The 20,403-nt window shown below is 38.1% G+C and overlaps 1 protein-coding gene across 1 annotated transcript; it reads left to right on the top strand.

The window, feature by feature from the left end:
- Positions 1 to 712: 712 nt before the first annotated feature.
- Positions 713 to 18,866, top strand: LOC145775205 (branched-chain-amino-acid aminotransferase, cytosolic-like). Its single transcript, XM_082586446.1, has 11 exons — positions 713 to 806; positions 4,387 to 4,562; positions 5,552 to 5,584; positions 5,973 to 6,176; positions 6,822 to 6,932; positions 10,326 to 10,448; positions 10,960 to 11,123; positions 12,327 to 12,469; positions 13,625 to 13,782; positions 15,503 to 15,649; positions 16,392 to 18,866. The coding sequence occupies exons 2-11, from the start codon at positions 4,479 to 4,481 to the stop codon at positions 16,461 to 16,463; spliced, it is 1,239 nt and encodes a 412-aa protein (XP_082442572.1). The 5' UTR covers positions 713 to 806; positions 4,387 to 4,478; the 3' UTR covers positions 16,464 to 18,866.
- Positions 18,867 to 20,403: the final 1,537 nt, after the last annotated feature.

Genomic DNA, 20,403 nt, shown 5'->3' with positions numbered 1-20,403 from the left:
AAAAATTGAAAGCTTAAAGCCACGTTTCCAATATTACAAATTTAGCTTGGAGATCAACTACGAAATTACATCGGCCTCCTGTTGAAACGTTGACAAGACCTTGCATATTGATCACCATGGCTAAGTCATTGATGAGCAGTGCACGTATTTGCCAACCGCTTGGGCAGCGCCCACGTCACGCCACCTTGTTAATCTCATTGGCTGTTACATCCTCTCTTGGTGACGAAATGGAAATTTTTGACATCGAGTATCAACAACGTTTGCCGAGGTTACCTTCGGTCATAGCGTGACTTGGCGAATGGAATGTCTGGATTTCGACGCGCCTCCTTTAAAGCAAGATGCCTCAAAATGAGCTTTATTTTTTAATATTTGAGCGCTTTGAAACATCGTAAATAGATAAGGGTTTGTGGCCATTTCTTATTTTCCTTTTTTTATTTTCAAGCTTATCATTTGAGATGTTTTGACTTTTGACAGAATTGAACGCCTGATCAGTCACTGACGTTTTGCACAGTCAGCGGCGAGTGTGTGATGTGATGAAATATTGAATCATTGCGTCAGCACACACACTGCGAGCGTAACACGCTTCCGAATTCGCCGGTTATGTGAATGGTAAAGCACTGTTGGTGTGGTGAAGGGATTTTGTTATAAGCTTTCACGGACTATAACCGGCAAGTTGTTGCGAAATGGTTTGTTTTTAGGTATGCAAGGTTAGTTTTATTAAAAGAAGAACTTTCTGAAGATCCCAATAAAGAGAAAACAGGCTGTTATGGATTTAGAGTTTAGTAACTACATTTGATATAAGCAAGGTTAGTTGTTATCTTCACCAGTAGGGTTATAGTTATTTGATTTCTTAGGACAGTGCTATGTGAATTAAACCTTCTTCCTAATTGATTTCTTAGCTTAGACTAGAAAGAGGTGATATACTGTTCACTTATTTTTGTATTATTAAGTCGGCCTAACTACAGTACTGACTTTCAAAAGGTTTCTCTCTCACTTTCTATTGTAAGTCTGGTCTTCTACCTTGGTGTATCTATTGAGTCAACGTATAAATACTAACGTGCATTAACTGTGACTCAGTTTAAAATGAAAGATATGTAGGTTGCGATGACTTATGTTTAGTGTAGGAGATGCTTTGGAAAGCTTAAGGGGACACTCTTGATAGCATATCAATTTCAGCATCACCCTTAATAAATTGGTTGAAAAATGTGCTTAACTTGCAAAAAACTTACATAATATATATCTTTGGAAAAAGTATGAAAATTGCTTTTAAATAGATGAAAAACGTTTCTGTAAAGAAAGCGTCAAAAGAAATGCAAACGTTTTTTCATTGTTGTTTTATTTTTACCACTGTAAAAAAATTAGGGATGCAATCTAGTTCGTACCCTGAACACTTCGTACCCTCAGTTCGTACCCTGAAATAATCAAGAGAAAAAATTCAAAAAAGCCAAAATCGCTGATCGCAGTTTCCGCAAATATACAAAAACTCTCAGGATCATTACCGGAAATTTCAAAATGTTTGCGGAAACTGTGATCTCAACCCTAAACCCTAACTCTTTTAAAGTATTTGCGGAAACTGCGATCAGCGACTTCGGCAAACTCTTAGGGTCATTACTCATTATCGGCAATTTTAAAATGTTTGCGGAAACTGCGGAAAAACAAAAACTGCGATCAGCGACTTCGGCTTTGTTCTATTTTTTTCTCTTGACCTTTTCAGTTTGTTTGTTTGCGGAAACTCCGATCAGCGACTTAGGCTTTTTTTAATTTTTTCTGTCGATCTTTTCCTAACCCTAACCCTTTTAAAATGTTTGCGCAAACTGCGATCAGCGACTTCGGCAGACTCTTAGGATCATTACCGGAAATTTTAAAATGTTTGCGGAAACTACGGAAAAACGGAAACTGCAATCAGCGACTTCGGCTTTGTTCTATTTTTTTCTATCAATCTTTTCAGTTTGTTTGTTTGCAGAAACTCCAAACAGCGACTTCGGCTTTTTTGAATTTTTTCTTTCAATCTTTTCAGGGTACGAACTGTTCAAAGTACGAACTAGGTTGCACCCAAAAATTAGTAAGTCTTCAGGGAGAACTTATATCATTCCTAACTTTTTGCTGGCATTGTTGCCATCCCTTATCCATTGAATAAGGAAAGATTTTCTTCCACGGGTGATTGGTGAATGTTTAAAAAATAAATGAATTTTGAGTTTTATGTACCAGAAAAACATGATATATTTGTAGTTTTTGTTTAATTTTAAGTAAAACTACACAGAAATAGCAAAAATCATTTCATATATACATCACTTCTCCAGTGGATATTAATTAGCCTATGTCTGCAAAATTTCATGCCATTCTGACAAGAAATAAATGAGTAGTTGAAAACATAAAAAAATGACTTTCGAAGAAAACAGCATTTGAAAAACACCCATTAAAATACAAGCTACATTACTCACATTTATAACGAATAGTTTTGACATTGAATAGAGTCAAAATTTTTTATCATATTCAGAATTGTGATAAAATTTACTGTTTTTAGATATATACAAAAAAGTTTTTTTGATAAAAAAATTTATTTCAATTCAATTTATTTTTCATTGCTGGCGCAAACATGTAAAGAACGGCAAAGTAAACTCCAACAGGAGTGTCCCCTTAATCTTGAACCTACTCATTGTAAATAGCCCACTTAATTTCAATGTGCTTTGCAAATCAATGCAATGTACAATAGAAATCAAGTGAATTGATGATCTTATGCATTTCTATTTTTGTCAACTACAGTATGTCTATGATGAAAGACAAGCATATCAAGTGTGTTTAGTTTTGTAATGCATATATTTAGTTGAGTATGTTGTAAATAATTTTTATCGAGTCTTTTACTGATGGTGAGTGGTATTTGGTTTATTGATGTCGTATATGATAAAATCAAATAAGCTTCATCTTATCTGTAACAACCCTTTCCAGTTTTTAACTTTTCATTTACCTTCTGTCTTCTCTGTGCTGTTCATATTGTGATAGTGTCATGTTGCTCTTGAAAGTAATATCAAAATTAGTCTAATGCATATTCAAATTTATGACGTTTACTTCACCAACATCAAATTAATTTCGAAGTCCTTCAGTAATCAGTATATATAATAACTAATACAATGGTGGTATGAAATCTTTTCTCTGTTTTTACCAATTCAATCTGAGACTGTAACTCCTACCTTTATGTAAAATGTTGAACTTATTCAGATTTTGTGATTATTTGCTTGTGTAGTGGCAGATCTGGGCAAAAATGAATAGCCTACCTGAAAGTTGATTGAGGCTGATGAGTAGGCTACCACGATTTATTCTTTTATTTTAATTTTAAACACATTATATATAACTTCTGCGTTTTGAGGTGTCTACCTTTTTGTGGACCTCTGCTTTGTTGGAAATATGTTGCTTTTTGCTGTGATGGTCAGAAATAAACACAAACTCAACTGTTTTGTTCAAGAAAAGATATTATATAAGAGAGAATGGCTATTGTTCAAACTTTAGCTTAAACTTAAAGATCAACTTTTTTGACTCGTAACTTTCTTGCAATATTGTTTTATTTTATAGTGATGCTCTATATCTAACCATCAAGGCAAGACTTTTGTAGCAGTCATATTTTAAAGTTTTCTTTTAAAAATAAATTTGGAAGGTAAAAATCACAGTTTTAATGGAATTACTGTAGTTTTAGTTAGATTCCAGGTCAGGCCATTGTCTATCAAAGACTTTAAAGTATTATATAAATAGCCAATTTAATATCATGGTTGCATTCACTCTTAATCACTTCTTACACCACATTAATCTCAATCATTCATGGTCTGTAATCCGGGATAGTAAAGATCTTTTTTTTCCACCTGCATATTAGCACCTTCCAGGCGTCATAAAGTTTTTACAACATCCATGCTGATTCATGTGGTTTTGTTAATTTTCTAGCCTTGATTTACAGAAAACAGCAATTGCTTCATGCAAAATCATCAGCATCTCTTGTTAGTTTTATTGTAGAAAAGACCAAGAATATCTTACACTTGTGCCAAGAAAACATCAGGCAATTGACTAGTAGACCATGTGGTCGTATTGTTGTCTTTGCCAGTATGGGAACTTGTGCCAATTTTGCAGTGTATAGGCTATACAACTTGCATATTTCGACTATATAGGCCTACTGTTTCTGGTAAATAAACCATTGATTGATTTATTTCACAGCTAGAAAATAGCAAGCTAAAACCTCAATTGCTAAGGTAACAGGGATCAGTTGTCAGTAGATTCAGAATAAGACTACCTCAGAAAGCGAGGCAGACTCCGACGCAGCTCAGCATCAGCCTAGAGCAGTTAGCTATAGAAAATAGCAACTTTGATTTGTGTGTAACCAAACACATATTTTGCATTTTTCAGCACAGATCTAGTAAGTGGTTGTTGCAGTTCTGTTGCATCAAACTAAGTCCTTGTAACTCTAACCGTCCAACTGATCACCCGAAATCGACGCTATGGCTAAGAAGTTATTGAACATTGCAACATTCAAGCAACTCCAGTTGTTGGATCAATGCTTCAAATATTCTTCTTCGTTATTGGTATGTTTTACTGAGGATTGCTTTTGAAATGTCATTTTCTTCGATAAATGTAATACGCAGTAAATGACATGATTTTATTTAATAGATTTATTAACTTATATTGCATATTATGTCATACTGCATGCATCAGTTTTGCTAAAAACGTTATTACTGTGGCCTATAAATTACCGGGAGTTTGATATTTCTGCTAGGAAACACATGCAATTTAAAGGGATGTGTGCGTTTTAGTCTGTGTCAAAAACTTAAAAATACGCTATAACTCTTCACATTATTTGGCTGCCTTTCAAATACATGAATCGACAATTGCCTTTTTCCTCTAGCCTACTCTGAAATCTACTTGTATTTTTCCATTTAAACGTCATGCTTAGAGTCTGGGTGTAAACAAAGTGGCGCCAATTTTGAAGACATTTGCGAACAGCTGCGCTAAATTCCGTGTCGTCTATGTAAAATCAAACCCAATAAATACATTTTCGTTTGTGTACCAGTTCTCACTTTTTAAACTTTGTATATATTTCCACATTTAAAATTTTATAGAAGTTTATTCATGTCTATCAACTTGTACTTTAGCACTGTTGTATGTTCATTGTCCATACACTAAAACAGTAATTGGTTTATTTGTGTTGCCCATCAAATGAGCTCACCAATAAGTTAGATGTGTTGGTGTACTGCTGCTGATTCGTATTAAAAATATATTTGCACATTATTGCCACTGGTATAATAATCAAGTACTAGGGTTAGACACGCCACATTTTGCGGTGTTGTTATGACGGCAGCGGTTATGTCCGGTTTGGTAACTCTATCGCAACAGTTTCTCAGGCAAATTGACAATGAAAAGACTTGCCGTTCTTCTGTGCGTTATCTACATATCGCAACTTTTCACTGCATCACCAGTTCTGGAGGTGTGTTTGGAGTGTTTTTTGCACATGTCTAATCTTTAGGTTTACACTAGGCTAACGTAATCAAGTTCTAAATAGTTTATTTTCACACAGATTCAGCGTTTTGCGTCCAGCGGAGGCATCAAAGTAAGTTTTTTGTAAAATCTTATTGTAAAAAAGTGTTAGGTATTACAGAGTGCTAACTTGTGATGCTGCACTGATGTACTCTGCTAATTTTGCATGAAAAAGTAAGCAGGACATTCCATCAGTTACTTGCAACAAGCAGTGGTTTTGCGTTGGACGACGGCTTCCAGGCTGCGAACTCATTTCCTGATAGAACATATTATTGCAATCTTAACATATGGTGGACGCACGCATTAATAACTTTAATATGTCATTGTCAATACATAACTACAGTACGCTCTTGCGTGTAACCTTCGGATATACTGTTTCACCGCATATACCAGCAGCACGGTAGCACCAAACTGGCTTAATTTCCACGTTGAACACTAACATAACACGTCGTTTGTCGCAGGCGTCTGACATGCGGTATCGTTTCACTACAAGGCCAAAAGCCAAACCTGAAGACGCTGAAAAATGTCAATTTGGAAAGAACTTTACAGATCACATGCTCGCCATTGAGTGGTCCTTGAACAGGGGATGGGGGGCGCCAGTGATTAAACCGATTGAGAACATTAGCTTACACCCTGCTACATCGGTGTTTCACTACGCTACTGAGGTATAGTTCCTGGAATGACAAACCATGGACTTCTAAATAGTAGCATCTGGACTGGAAACTCAGTGGGCAACAGTAGGCCAAACAGTTGGTACAACAGTTGGCCAACAGCCAAGTAACTAACCCTGTTGGCCAACTGTTGTACCAACTGTTTGGCCTACTGTTGCCCACTGAGTTTCCAGTCCAGATGCTACTATTTAGAAGTCCATGAACAAACACATGAGACTAACTCTAACTGAAGCAAGGATGCAAACCTGGTTAAAAATGTGCAATTTGTTTCGGCAAATATACGACGTTTGCGAAGCTTTTTTGATACACTAATCTGTTTTATGATAAACTTTGGTAGAGAGTTTGCTTTGTCGAAAAACAGACAAAACAAAGTAACTTTAACGGGTTTAACATGTTTTACAGCATTGCAAAGAGATATAACCTAATTAAAAAAATTTAATTCAAACGTTTTCGACACGTACGTGTGTATTCATCAGCAATTATTTAAATCTGCAATATACATAAAATGAAAATTATAAGATAAAGAGCATGTTTAATAATTAATCTGTTTAAACGTTTGCTTTCTCACAATTGTGATTCAGTGAATCACAACAAACTACCCGCAAAAGCATGATAAGTCAATATTGTTCTTTCGCGCAGTTATTCGAAGGAATGAAAGCCTACCGCACCGAAGACAACAGGATCGCTATGTTCCGGCCAATCGAAAACATGAAGCGAATGAAACGGTCCGCTAAACGAGCATGTTTACCTGTAAGTTTTATCTTGAGCGTTGAAATTTCTTTCACAATGATGCAGTTCAATGTTGAGTTGGTTTTTTTGTTGTACCCAGGTTTATCCACATAGTCAAAAGGTTTATATTGAGTTGACAGGAAGCTTTAGATGTAAGACAACGTACAACAACGCGTCCCATACAAGACTCTCTTCACATGCACAGCCTGATTTAATGAACAGTTGCTCTTTTCACTGGAGGAAATTGTTTATATCAAGTGACGTCATGCCAACATTTGGACAGCAACTAAATAAAAATAAACTGAAACTAGTTTCGGTATTGGATCATTTTTTCACTTTCCGTGGGGTGTAGCAAAAATACTAATTTCGGAAAAAGGCTTTAGTTGTTCGCTCAAAGTAAACTCAGTTGAATTTGCCTTTCGAACGGCGCTGTGTTTAGAATCACTTTCCTCTGTTAAAATTCATAGTTTTTCTATTGATTTAACAACTGTAGATTTTGTTAGCCGAAATTGTTTTCACCATAACCCCCCAGACAGCAAATCAACCGTTTTTTTGCTGTCTGGGCAATTGTCCATGTTGTCACGTGTTCAATCTGATGACGTTAAAAGGATGTAAGAATGGCAACTTTTCCTGGCTCAATGCTCACCTGAGGAGGCGCACTTTGTCCTGCGGCCACTGATTTGTTTTTACAAGCAGTACATTTATGGTGAAAAATGAACGTCCATTATAGCCTATTACAATCACAATTTTTCGAACACTGGTTTGAGCATTGGTTTTAAGGGAGTCTGTGCGTACATTGGCTTTAGGAAAAGTACAACAAAAACAACACATTCGTAAACTGATGTGTAAATTTTCCCTTCACTCAAAAGTGTTTGGGTCTGAGACATAATAATTCACTGAAAATTGTCTTTGGCCGGAAAAGGTTGGGAATCACTTCACTAAAAGTTTTATTAGCTACTTTACTTGCCCTTTTAACCAGTTTTCTATTGATGCCCGACTGCTCGTACAAGCAAAGTTTTACTCCAGTGGATAGGTTTGTTATTGGAAAGCCCGCTGCTATTGTGAGTAACATGTACTGTATGATGCATCTTTGTTCCAAACATAGGTCTATTTACTAAAGTTGATTAAGCAACAGTCGCGGGTTGTTTGTTTTATGTTTTTACCTCACGACAATGAAACAATGTCATCGTGGTCAAGCACTGGAGGCTAGTCATCGTGACAGTCTGAACATTTTCTATTTTGTTGCAACCTTTTTGTGCAGTAGTTACGAAATGTTATTTTGCGATATCAATGATAGCAGAGTGGTGGAATCCAGTTATCAAAACCCGTCCTTTTTACGTTGATGCAACATAAGGTTGGGAAACGCGGCCATATTTGATCAAAATAAATATATTCCGAGCTGTTACTTCTTTGATCAAATTTATTCAAGCAAATGGTGAAGTGTTAAAATATAAACCCAATCTTGAAAGCTATTGCAAAAGGTTTCACTGTTAAAACTGTTAACTTGCCACGTGGTTAAATCACTAGTAGCATCGCTTGAATGACTGGCTGTTTCATATTGCTAATTTGCTATGTCTAACAAAAACAATAAATTGCAAACATCAAGCGTTTTGGTTGTTATTCAAAATACTTAACCAGTGAACACCCATCATGGTTAAATCAATAAATTTTATGAAGATGTGATGGACGGGAAATAGGTATTCATTTCATAAACTTGGAATCATTGCTTTGAAAATAAAATTCGCATGGAGAGAATTATTGGAATGAAATCCGCTATAGCGACAAAACTGAACCGCGTAATTTATGTACTACGTCATCGAAATCAAGCAAACACTTGCGGCGAAGTAGGTTACTCTGGTCTATCGCGGCGGTCGTCTGCAGGCTCGCCATATGCCGCCATTTACCCAAATCGACATCCTTCGAACTTGTTTGAACCCGATTCGTCGAATTCGACCCATTAAGCAAAATTGCGCATATTTTACGTGGATTGCTTGCAACAAAACGTTGTATTCACGCAAAAGGCTATGGTTTGACGGCCGCTGTTTCGTTCCCGACTGAAAGAGAACTAAGATATTCTAGACGTCTTATCACACAGCCCTGTTGGTTGCAATGTAGTCTTAGTCAAATTAATTTATAAAAAAAAGTTCTGAAACGTTTATTCAACGTTTGTTTAATGTAAATCAATAGTGCATGGTCTATATTAACAATTCTTTAAATTGCAACTAGTTCTTGGCGAACACGGCCATGTTCACAGTCTCAGATCCTGTTCACAAGCTGAAAGCAAGGGCTACTTCATTCGTCTCGAGAACAGTCTAAAAGTAGTTGAAGTGCATTGCCAGCTTTGTTAATAATATTTTCCCAGCTAGCAAGTCCGTCCATTTTTACATTGTTTCAACATTTGAATATTGGATCAGTATGAAAAGTGAACGGATTTGGTGGCAGACTTTAGGCATCAGTTAGAGTCGGCTGCATCGCCGAGTAGTTAGAACTCTGCTTCGACGTTCGAAAGGGCGCCGGTTCGACAGCGCGCTTTCTTGGCAAAACACGATGCCTGAAAGTGGGCACAAAAATTGGCCTCCTGGTTTTCCCATCCACTTCATCCAAATCTTCAACGACAGATGCAATCCTGGATACGACAAAAAAGTTGGTGTCCGCTGATAAAAAGCTTTTTCTGAAAGGCAACAATTTGTCTGAAGATTCAAACCGGTAGGCCCGACACTCCAATATGTCGTCATAGATGGTTTACAGCATCTTGTGTTGGCAAGTAACGAATGAACAAATATTGTCAACTTGCAGTTGGCTAGCAGCTTTAATCTGCCGTTCTTTTTTAAACAATTGAATGCAACCATAATAACTTTTCACGGACTGTGTCGCAATTTATAGAACTGTGAAATGCACAAGACGCTTTCCAAATATGGTATGAAACTTTATAGTGCTCTTATTTAAAGTGTAAAAGTTTCCAGAACGTGAAATTGCAAAACTGATTTCTTATGCAGCAACACTTCTCTAAATAAAGCTAGTCAACGCCAACAACTCATTTGAATAAACGGTTTTGTTCGTGAGCCCGTTCTCGCTTCCTCTACCAACCGCATCCCACCCTGATTGGTTGCGGTGAGTGCCTTTGCACGTCCCTTGAAAGAACGTCAGTTGTACAGTGTACACCTACAGAGAGTATACACTTGTGTCTTTAGCGGTACACTTAGTGGCATGCCTTGACGAGGACACGGTCATTGTCTTCCTTGCCTTCCCGTCCACTTAATCTCCAACAACCCGTATTAGCCGAAATACGACAAAAAGAAAATCCACCATCAGTATGTTAAGATACAGGGCAAATGCAGCGAAAAGTCTACCACAAAACCAGGTATAGATCAATGGAAACACGAAACGTTTACGTTTTTCACTTTTTTTTTCCAGACCTCCTTCAATGAGGATGAGTTGCTCAAATGCATCAGTGATCTGATCCGAGTAGAACAGGAATGGGTTCCTTATTCCAATAAAGCATCTCTGTATGTCCGACCTACCATGATCGGGACTGAGGTGAGTAATGTGAGCTCCGTGTTTGATTGAGACAAAAGAAACTCCTCTGTTTGGCAAGGTAGCCAGTTCTTTTTTACCCTGAAGCGCGTGTGCATGTGCAGTAATCGCGTTAACTATTGCGTCACCCTTCCGCCATGGTTCCGGAAACGAAGCTGGAAATCTAAAGGATTCCCTACATTTTTTCCTGTTTTAATTGTGAGGTTTATAACGAAAGGAACTGAGATGGTTTTTTTTAATCTGGGTAACTTTTTATAGAACTTGACCCACGCATGTGAGTCACATTATTTCTCGGCATGGTAATCATTAACACATTTGATTTTTTTTCGCTGTGCGACACATTAGTTTTTGCCAATGTTATGAAAGCTTTTGAAGAAGCTTTATTTGTACACAGGTGGCCATTTTTTTGGAGGTGAAATACATTCTCTGTATGGCCTAAGATTCCATTGAGCTGGTACCCAACAAATATGTTTAATGTTTGCTGCAACTCCATCAATTTTGCGTTATATTTCAGCCGTCGCTTGGCGTGAACAGGTCCGGTTCTGCTCTGCTTTACTGCATTCTTTGCCCCGTTGGGCCGTACTTTGACACCGGGGCCTTCAAACCCATTTCTCTGATGGCGGACCCGCGTTACCTTCGTGCGGCCAAAGGAGGTTCTGGAGCGTACAAGCTGGGAAGGTGCATCTTCGTTGTTTGTATTTTATTTCATTTGTAAACATTCACATACTCAACTGTGTTTAACTGTTAAGTTCGAAGCAGCTTTAGAGATATGACCGAAATCGTGTTTCTTGTAAAATAGTGTCATGTCCGGATCATACGTTTGCAAACACACGCTTCTGCATTGATTCAACGTCAGCAGATAGGAAATTTATAAAAGGCTGTTTGTTGACTGGTTTTAATTTGTTTGCGTTGTAACAAATATCACTTCTACTTTGTCAGAAGTTCAATCAACGTATTTAATATCATAGCCTATCTTGCGAGCCTGGTGATTACTTCTATCGCATTTAGGTTTGCAGTTTATAATTTGTGCTTCGATCTTCAGCACATTATTTTGACTACTTATCCTGGGCTTACCATATATGGTTTATTCAAAGGCTGGTCATTGTATGTCGTTGTCTATCACGCAGCACTACCATTGATATCCTCTCAAATACTGCTGTATCGGTTCGCCCGCTGCCTGCCCCTTGTGGCTCAAATTGCCGAGTTGTTTGAACTCGAGTGACTTTTATTTGTTACTTTGATCAATTGAGCGCGTTTCCCTGGCTCAGATAACTTTCAATAACTGCAAGAGAATTTTTTTTACTCTCGCTTAGTTGTTTGATGCAAACGGAGCGTCGTGGCAAACACTGAGTGTTGTGGTTAGATTCTGAAATTACTCACAGTCAAGGGCAAATTAAAAGGGTCATTTTTGAAGAAAAGCAATTTGAAGATTTTTAAAATGTTGATTTGACTAAAGAAGTAGTTGTATCACAAAAAATAAGGGCAAACTAAAAGGGTCATTTTTAAAGAAAAGTAATTTGAAGGTTTTTAACATGTTAATTTGACTATTCAAGCAATAGTTGTATCACAAGAAATTGGCATTATTTGTGCTGCAGAAAATTTACGCTTGTGAAATACTGTACACGGCTACACTGCAGCAGCCTTGTAGAGAATCTATTCAAACTACTGTCTTCACTGGGTCTGCAATTTCTTTTAATGTTCGGTTTGAAGCAAAATTGAGAGGTATAAATAACTTTGTTTTTTGAAGGGAACGGAACGTTCAGATTTCCGCTTGATTGTTTTAGGGGCGTGTTGGCTAAAAGCTTGAGAGCCACTGAAAGAAAATTGTCATTATTTTGTGCATTGTTTTGTGTATCTCATCGTCACCATCTTGTGCTTCAGCAACTACGGACCGACCATTGAAATCCAGCAGGAAGCCTTGCAGCGAGGGTGCCAGCAGGTTCTCTGGCTACACGGTCCTGACCATCAGGTCACAGAAGTGGGCACGATGAATGTTTTCGTTTACTGGATCAACGAAGACGGAGGTAAATGATGTTAATTATGTTAATGTTATGTTTTTTATTTTGTAAGTTGTGTTATGTCAGCGCCCAGGAGCATAGTTTGACTGTGGATGTGGCGCTATATAAATATTGTTATTATTATTATTATTATTATTTTTAATTTCATTCCTACTTAATTGTTTGATTCAGATTATGCCCTCAGAGAACGGTACTACGACAGTTTATTGAACGACAGTTAATCGAACGACGGTTAATCGAAACGACTGTTCATCGAACGACTAACCCTAACCCTAGATAAAATTTGTTTCTGGAGATTCGTCATCCGATAAACTGTCGTTTCGATATACAGTGGGTCGATGAACTGTCGTTTCGATAAACAGTCGGTTCGATTAACTGTCGTTTCGACGAATTGTGGTTCGATTAACTGTCGTTTGGTAAATTGTGGCGTCACGCAGAGCACAGCATTGCTTTCTCCTTTCTTAAATGGTTGTGCATTCACAAAACATTGGAATAGCCAGATTTCTAGTCACTGCAACTGTCATCATGTAAAACTTGAAATTATGGCCAAATAATGTGACTTAGAAACTGGATGACTTAGAGAGGCTAAAATGCTTGTCTGGGTGTGCATCGCTTTAATTTAGTTGAATCCTTGCATTCTACAATAAGCTTAACGTTAATAAAACTGTATAATTTTGCCAACGTATTCAAGCAGAAATTGTCTAAGGTTTTGCTTTTGCACGCATCGTGAATACTGCATAATTGCAGAGTCACGCCACTTCGGTGTTGTATATTTTGCTACAAACTCAGTGACGAACTATCAGTATGTGATGCGTCTGGTTGGAACTTTGGTTCATTTTCTTTGATGCTGGTTTTGCTGAGCTAATTTATGTCCTAAAGTGGAAAACGTTCATTGACCAACTGGAAGTAACTCTTGATCCTTGCTTGAGCTAAAGATGTAATATTTGTGGATGCTATTGGCGCAATATTAAAATATGACTTGTGTTAGCTTTGCGGTTTCAATTCCTACCCAGCCTGAAAATTTCCATTTTTTATAGTTTTATGACGTTGATGACGATTGTTGTCCTGATCTGATGCAGACGTTAGCGATCGAGTTTTATGATGGCAATTTACTGTAATAGTACAGATTAAACACTGAGCTGAACTAAACACGATTTTTAGAAAAGGAACTTGCCACCATGCCCTTGAACAAGGGGATCGTTCTACCAGGGGTGACTAGGTCCTCTCTGATGGAACTCGCACATAACTGGGGGGAATTTAAGGTCACGGAACGCGTTATTACCATGGGTGACATCATCAAAGCCTTGGATGAAAAAAGAGTGAGTTTATGTGTCACAATCAATGTGCGAGGTCTCGCGACGGGCTGCTTGTATCTTGACCGCACGTGCTGTTTTAAAGGGGTATTAAAGGAAAAACCTGACTTGGCGATTTTCCACGTTCTTTGTGTTTAACATGCTACCATAAAACGATTTTCAATAAAATTTTGCCCCATTGCGGTCTGACCACCATTGTGCGCGTGCTTTTGTCAGAGCTTTCAAAATGAGATTGGCCTGAGCAACGAAGCGTGCGACTGTAAAGAACGTCATAAAGTCTACGTCATAAAGTCTAGCAATCAACCGATCACGCAATAATTGTTACTGCGGGCGATTTGACTGTAGGCTATGTATGTATTTACATCAAAACAGCACATTTTAACATCAAAACAGCAGACAGTTTGCTCAAAACATCAGATTGGTAACGTGGTTTTTGTTATTGCTGGACTTTATGACGTATTCTTGAGCTGTGTTTGCACGTTTTGGTCATTTTGAAAAAAATGAAAATAAATGAAACACTGGACTTTGGGCCTTGCCAGCGCCATTGAAAACAAATTTTTTTGGGTAATTGTTTTTGAAATGTATTCTTGAATGTTCAGTTTACTCATTTTAATGCTTAATTCCGGTTTGAAATTTTCCTTTAGTATGCCTTTAATGGTGGAATTCTTATGCGATATGTTATTTTCGGTCATTGGCCTGTAGTAACCTTTGATTGCGAAACTGTGACATTAGGCAAACCTTCAAATTTGTTTTTTTGCATTAATTCAACGTCTACGGAATACAAGCCTGAATAGAAGTTAAGGTTTGCAAGACGTGACGTTTCACATCCTTTAAAACTTCCTCCATCAAACTTTCACCTAATTTAAACGTTACAAACGTTACAAATAGATGTTGAGATATTTAGTTTGCCTTGCAGAAGCAGCTTAGGGTAGCGGACTCGCGGTCCTTATAAAAGGTTAAACGTTGGTCGGGGGAGATTTCCTTTTTCTATATTTACTGCTTCTATTTGTAAGGTTGTTAATAATATCTTAGTTCACACAAGATGCTGCATCTGAAATTGTCGGTTTTAAAAAGTTTCTTTTGGCTCATTCGTGCTGCAGTCAGCTCCGCATAAAAGTCTTTGACGATCAACTAGTGGTTTTGAAACAGTGGTAGCATGAGTTGGTGAACTATGAAACAAGTTTGAGATTGGATTTAAAAATTTGGATTCACACCGTTAATGTGATCTGTGTAGCTTGCGGCTAAATGTCGCAGTGTCGTCAAGTGAGTCGAAAGCACCGAAATATTTCGCATAATTTCATTTGCAGCATTGCGCTGTGCCACTTGCAACAGAAGGCTAAACAACATCCTTCCTTTCCCTGCAGCTATAAAATCAATCGATTTATTTTTCGTCGTCTTGATTTTATTGACTTAGCATTGGCCGCTTGTATTCGTATAAAGAAGGTTTTATGCTGCTAAGTTATTTGTGTTGGTTTAGTCGGTCAAGGTCTTAGAAGGGCAACATTTCTCGCCATTCCAAGTGCCCTGTCGATGAAAACAAAATATTTCAAAGATTTGTGTTTGATACATGACCTTCAGGACATGGCAACCGCGTTGTTATGTAAGACCCAGACACCAAAATCCGTCATTTTTACATTGAATCAACGTCTGCAGTCGTTGAAAATGTGAAAATAACAAATTTTGTTGTCAGGGGAGCAAAGTTGTATCTAACAACGTTCTTGTGTAGTTGCTGGAAATGTTTGGGGCGGGAACGGCCTGTGTTGTGTGCCCGATCGAACACATTCTCTATGAAGATTCTGATATTTACATTCCCACCATGGAGAATGGACCCGACATATCTTTGAGATTTTATCAAGAGCTGCTAGATATTCAGGTAAGATAATCTGTTGTTGTTGTTGCAACGCCGAAGTTACTTTGTTTTTCGAATTGGTACTGGCGATGGCTGTGATTAGAAACAAAACGAGTTTTCACATAAAAAAAAATTATAAAATTTTCTGCTGCCGGCGTTAAGCTTCAAAGTATTTTGTGTTGTGTCGGCTCTAAGCCCTGAGCTGCAGACGTTGTAGGTGCAGACACTAACCCGGAAAAACGCTTCGCATCAACGGCGATGTATAGAGCCCTGTGGCAACGTTGCGTCTGCTGATTAGCTGCTTTCTTGTAGGTGTTGCCCAGCAAATAAAGAGGCGTGAAACTGACGTTTTCAGTCATTTTACTGCATTGTTTGCTTGCTCACACCCACAGTGGAATGGCATAACCACACAAAGCCGAGTAACGTAGCCAGATTTCACATATTTTCGTTTATTTTTATTGAATATATTGGCGTCGAATAAGGCCAAGTAAAAAGACATGCAAGAAATAGTTATATGCCTATGATATATCTTGTCTCATTAATAAGGTGGCAATACTACCTAGCCAGGGTTGATTCTCACTTGTACAGTTTGAAGGCCTACATGGCTTCTACATTTTTTTATTGATTTTGGATACTTGAAAGACAAAATGCGTTTAATGAAAAGAATGCAAGTAATTGAACACAATGTTCATTTGATTGTTGATCATAATGTGGATTGTTTGCCGCAACATTCTTTGGCCTTAACAATCTGTATTGTGCCTTGCAGTACGGCAGGATTCCCCACGAGTGGTCGTACACAGTCGTCGATAACGCCGGGAAGGACAGGATTCAGGTCTGACGAGTTTATGTCTGACGGGTTCATGTCTGACCGTCTAGCCTGTTAAAAGCTGTTGATCAGAATACTCTGAAAACCAGCTTCATTCTGAGAAGCCTTAGAAATGAAGACAAAGAAAACTTGCTCAGTTTTAAAAATTGCGCTGTCGGGTTTTATTTTCTATTTTCTCCTTGGATTCCCACTTTCCAGATCACTTTCATCTTTGTGTTTATTTCAACGCAAAGGCCACATACAACAAGAATAGACACATAAGAAATGCCTTTTTAGTCGAGTGGGTGAATCATTTCACCTAGTAACTGGTATCAAATTAAAGTTGTGAGCACTTTAACCTACGAAAGCTATTCGGCAAGGAATTGCTTAGGTTAGGAATAGCTGTTATAAACAGCAACGGCGTACAATTAAGTTTGAAACAATGCATTCACAACGACGACGTTGAGCAATGCTTTTGAATTGTTTTCTTTTAATTGGTTGGTCAAACTTGTGACGTCACAGCCCGTCGCGATTTTTTTTTTTTTATGCTTTGTATGTTTTCGTACTCACGCGATAGCCAAGCTATGGACCGTTACCGATTACACAACGTCTTTTTGTAAACAAATTTCGGTGGTAGAATTTTAATACGATTTGGATAGAGAAGTAAACCATACACAAACATAACTCAGCAACAACACTACATTTAACATTATAAAAAAACAATAAGCGAACGTTTTTTTTATAATGTTAAATGTAGTGTTGTTGCTGAGTTATGTTGGTTGAAGTTTAATGCGTTTGCAGAATAGCCGATTGTTTTGGAATTCCCACGATAAGTTAGCTCAGCCAAGCAACGGGATTATTACGTGACCCACTACACGCGTCTTCAACATCCACAACTTATCGCTAACAATAGTCTGTTTTTATTTTAATGTGTTTAGCTGTACAACGCAATCTGTTTGTAAATTTGTTGTCACAGTCTAACAGAAAAGGAATCCGCTAGCAAAAGTTGCATTTTTACATTGTTTTACTGTTTTTTAACGCTGTAAAATGGCAACTTTTCTTAGACCGGGAACAATAGCTGTTTACTGGCAGAAAACAATGACATATTTCGAAAACGTTTTCACAATATTCCTTTTTGTGACGATTTTCTTTCTTAAACTCCTTGGTTTTTATTAATGAGGCTTGTACTTATTGCTACAGCCTGAGTGTATGAAGAAGCTTTCAACACGTAGAACAAGCTAACCTGTCAATTTATACCAACTATTGTTTTATCAGCTTCCTTTTTTGCCAATGTTTTAAAAGCTGTTTTTTTCAAACTGTCTCTCCACTTTACTATGTTGTAATTTGCTGCTTGTACACAGCTGTTTTTCTTTTTGAAGCTTTAAATTGTTTTTGTCATTTACATTCAAAATATTGCTGTTTGATTTAAACAAATATCTTTGTTGCTTTCTGTAAACTTTGGATATTAAAATGCTTGTACATGGCTGCTATTGCCTCACACTCCCCATACACAATCTTCTGTCAGCTGTTATGACGTCAGTGTGACGTCTGTAGAGACAAAATTGCACCATCTTTCGTGAATTGCTGCAACGTTACTGCTCCATCCTGCTTAATCCGACGGATTGGTTCGGTTACCGGAGTTGGATGCAGGAACATCTTAACTTTGTAATATGACCTTGCCATGCAGTGGGGTGCTGCACTCTTTTTTTTTTAAAACAAAACAGCGTCAATTTGAAACAAACCGGAAAGCATGTTCAGTCTTTCAAATACATCAAAATTAATGTGGACATCGAATTTCTAGACGCTCTTTTACGTGAAAAATCAAACAAATGTTTCGAGAGTTTTCCAGTATTTTTCCAATGTTGTTCCAATTCATCAGAAGTTACCTAACATCCCAACCACAAAGTCAGTCCTTTTTGACATTGATTCAGTCTCTGTTGATGTCGAATCAATGTATTAGATAGGCCTGATATGTGTGGCGTTGTTGCCAAGTTGAAGTGGGCTTTGGGAACGCTGCTTTTGATGTACTCGTGTCTCGTACTTGACCAGACAGCAAGACCTGTCATTTTTACACTGGAAAAAATAAAATAGACGGGATTTTGCTGTCTGGGGTACTTGACCAGAAGCTATCAATCAAACAATGCTTGCCGCTTTTTACATCGTTTCATTGTCACTTTGTGTAGATTTAGCGTTAGTTTTCCTGAAACTTAGATGCCAAATAATATGAGATGTATCCAAACACTTCAATTCATTTTCAAACCAGCTGAATAAGGTCGTCTGGCACCGACCCAGACAACAAAATCCGTCATTTTAACATTGATTTAACGTCTACAGACGTTGTAAAAGGAATGGATTTTGTCATCTGGCATTGTTGGAAACGATGCGGTTGTAGTTTCGTGTTTTACTATTTTTCAATAAAGTCCGGTTAAAATCGTGTGTCTGGTGAAAGAATTGTTAGCGAAACATTCGTCGACAGAAATACGTTGGAAAAAAAGCGTGTTCTGGGACAGAGGTTGTTCGTATGCTGGGACACACTTGACATGGTTGGATGACCTGTCAGGTATTCTGTCGAGTCTCATGTAGGCTGGTGGCAAGCGTTCTTTGGTCAGTGAAAATATGGTCCCCTTGTGAATACGTTTCTGACAATTCAAGTCAATTTATTTGTTTCGAATAGCGCCACGTAAGTCTAATAGAGTAAATAAAACAGCAATGCGCTGCGTCATGGAAGGCGCGATGAGGATGGTAGCGAAAGACCATAAGCAATCTTCGAGACAGCCACTATCCCATAACAATAAATCCAATGACATATTCATACGAACAGAGACAGCTGCGTGCTTGTATTTTGAGCTCAGTTCTAAAATTCGACAATTCGGAAGCCGGCGGACACCATTAGGACCTCTATACCGTGTCAATCTCCATGTGCAGGATATTGCGCTTTTGATATATGCTTTATTGGCTGCAATATGACACTTTGCTCACAAGAAGCGAAACGTGTGAAGTTCTAATGTAATCAGCATTTCGTTGTCCACAGCTTAGCGCAGAGGGTTAAGGCAGTGGTAGTCATTTTTATACCCACCCAAACTATTTTCTTCTGTGATTACCAAATAAAGTTTAAAGTAGGATCAACTCTGTGGCTGAATGCGAGAAAGGTCACAATTGAACGGTAGCCACTTAAACATGTTTTGATTGGTTGGCGGTGTCACCGGGTCACACGTGACTATTCACAATAGTGGTTCCCGCAGTTGCTGATTGCGACCAAATGAAGAAACGAGAAACAAACCTTTCGGGGGTGTGCAACAGCATCCAGTGAATGAAAACTGACAGTAACACCTCACGAAACTTCAATCTCGATCACAAGTCTGAGTCAGTGGTTCAACGCCTCCACAAGTATACGAAACTGCCAGAATTGACGATAATATTAAAGCTGGCGGAAAGGTATGAGGTCAGAAATTGTCGCAATCAGTCCTGTCAAGTAGCTACGAACAAACCGGGGTGTTTCTCAACATTCTTCTTCTTCAACAGATTGATCATGTTTGATCAGCTGTGATCTCCCTTATGAACTGCCTCCATTTTGTTCTGTCTTTTGTTTTTATTAGTGCTTCCGGCATGCTTTTTATTCCTGTAATTTGCTTGATATTGTCAAAATATTTCATTTTTTGTCGTCCTTTTGTTCGTTTGCCTTGCACCATCCCAGTTAACATTGAATTTTCCAACGAGTTGCTTCTTGCAATGTTTTGATTGATTGATTGAATCTTTATCCTCGGACTGGGAAAGCTTCTTGCAGAGCTTAATCCTGGCAGTTTCGCATACTTGTAGAGGCTTTGAATCACTGACGCAGGCTCGGTCACCGAGATTGACAGAATGAAGTTTCCGATTGTTGAAGTCTTGTTGCCGGGGAACTATTCCATCCATTAGATGCCGCTGAATGGAGAGCAGTCCTTAACGTGCGTTGCTCAAGCGCACACCCCGAGAG

The sequence above is a fragment of the Aplidium turbinatum genome, chromosome 8, assembly GCF_918807975.1.
Source record: "Aplidium turbinatum chromosome 8, kaAplTurb1.1, whole genome shotgun sequence".
NCBI lineage: Eukaryota > Metazoa > Chordata > Ascidiacea > Aplousobranchia > Polyclinidae > Aplidium > Aplidium turbinatum.
Note: the sequence above shows the minus strand (reverse complement) of the source record. Positions and strands in the feature narration are given on the sequence as shown.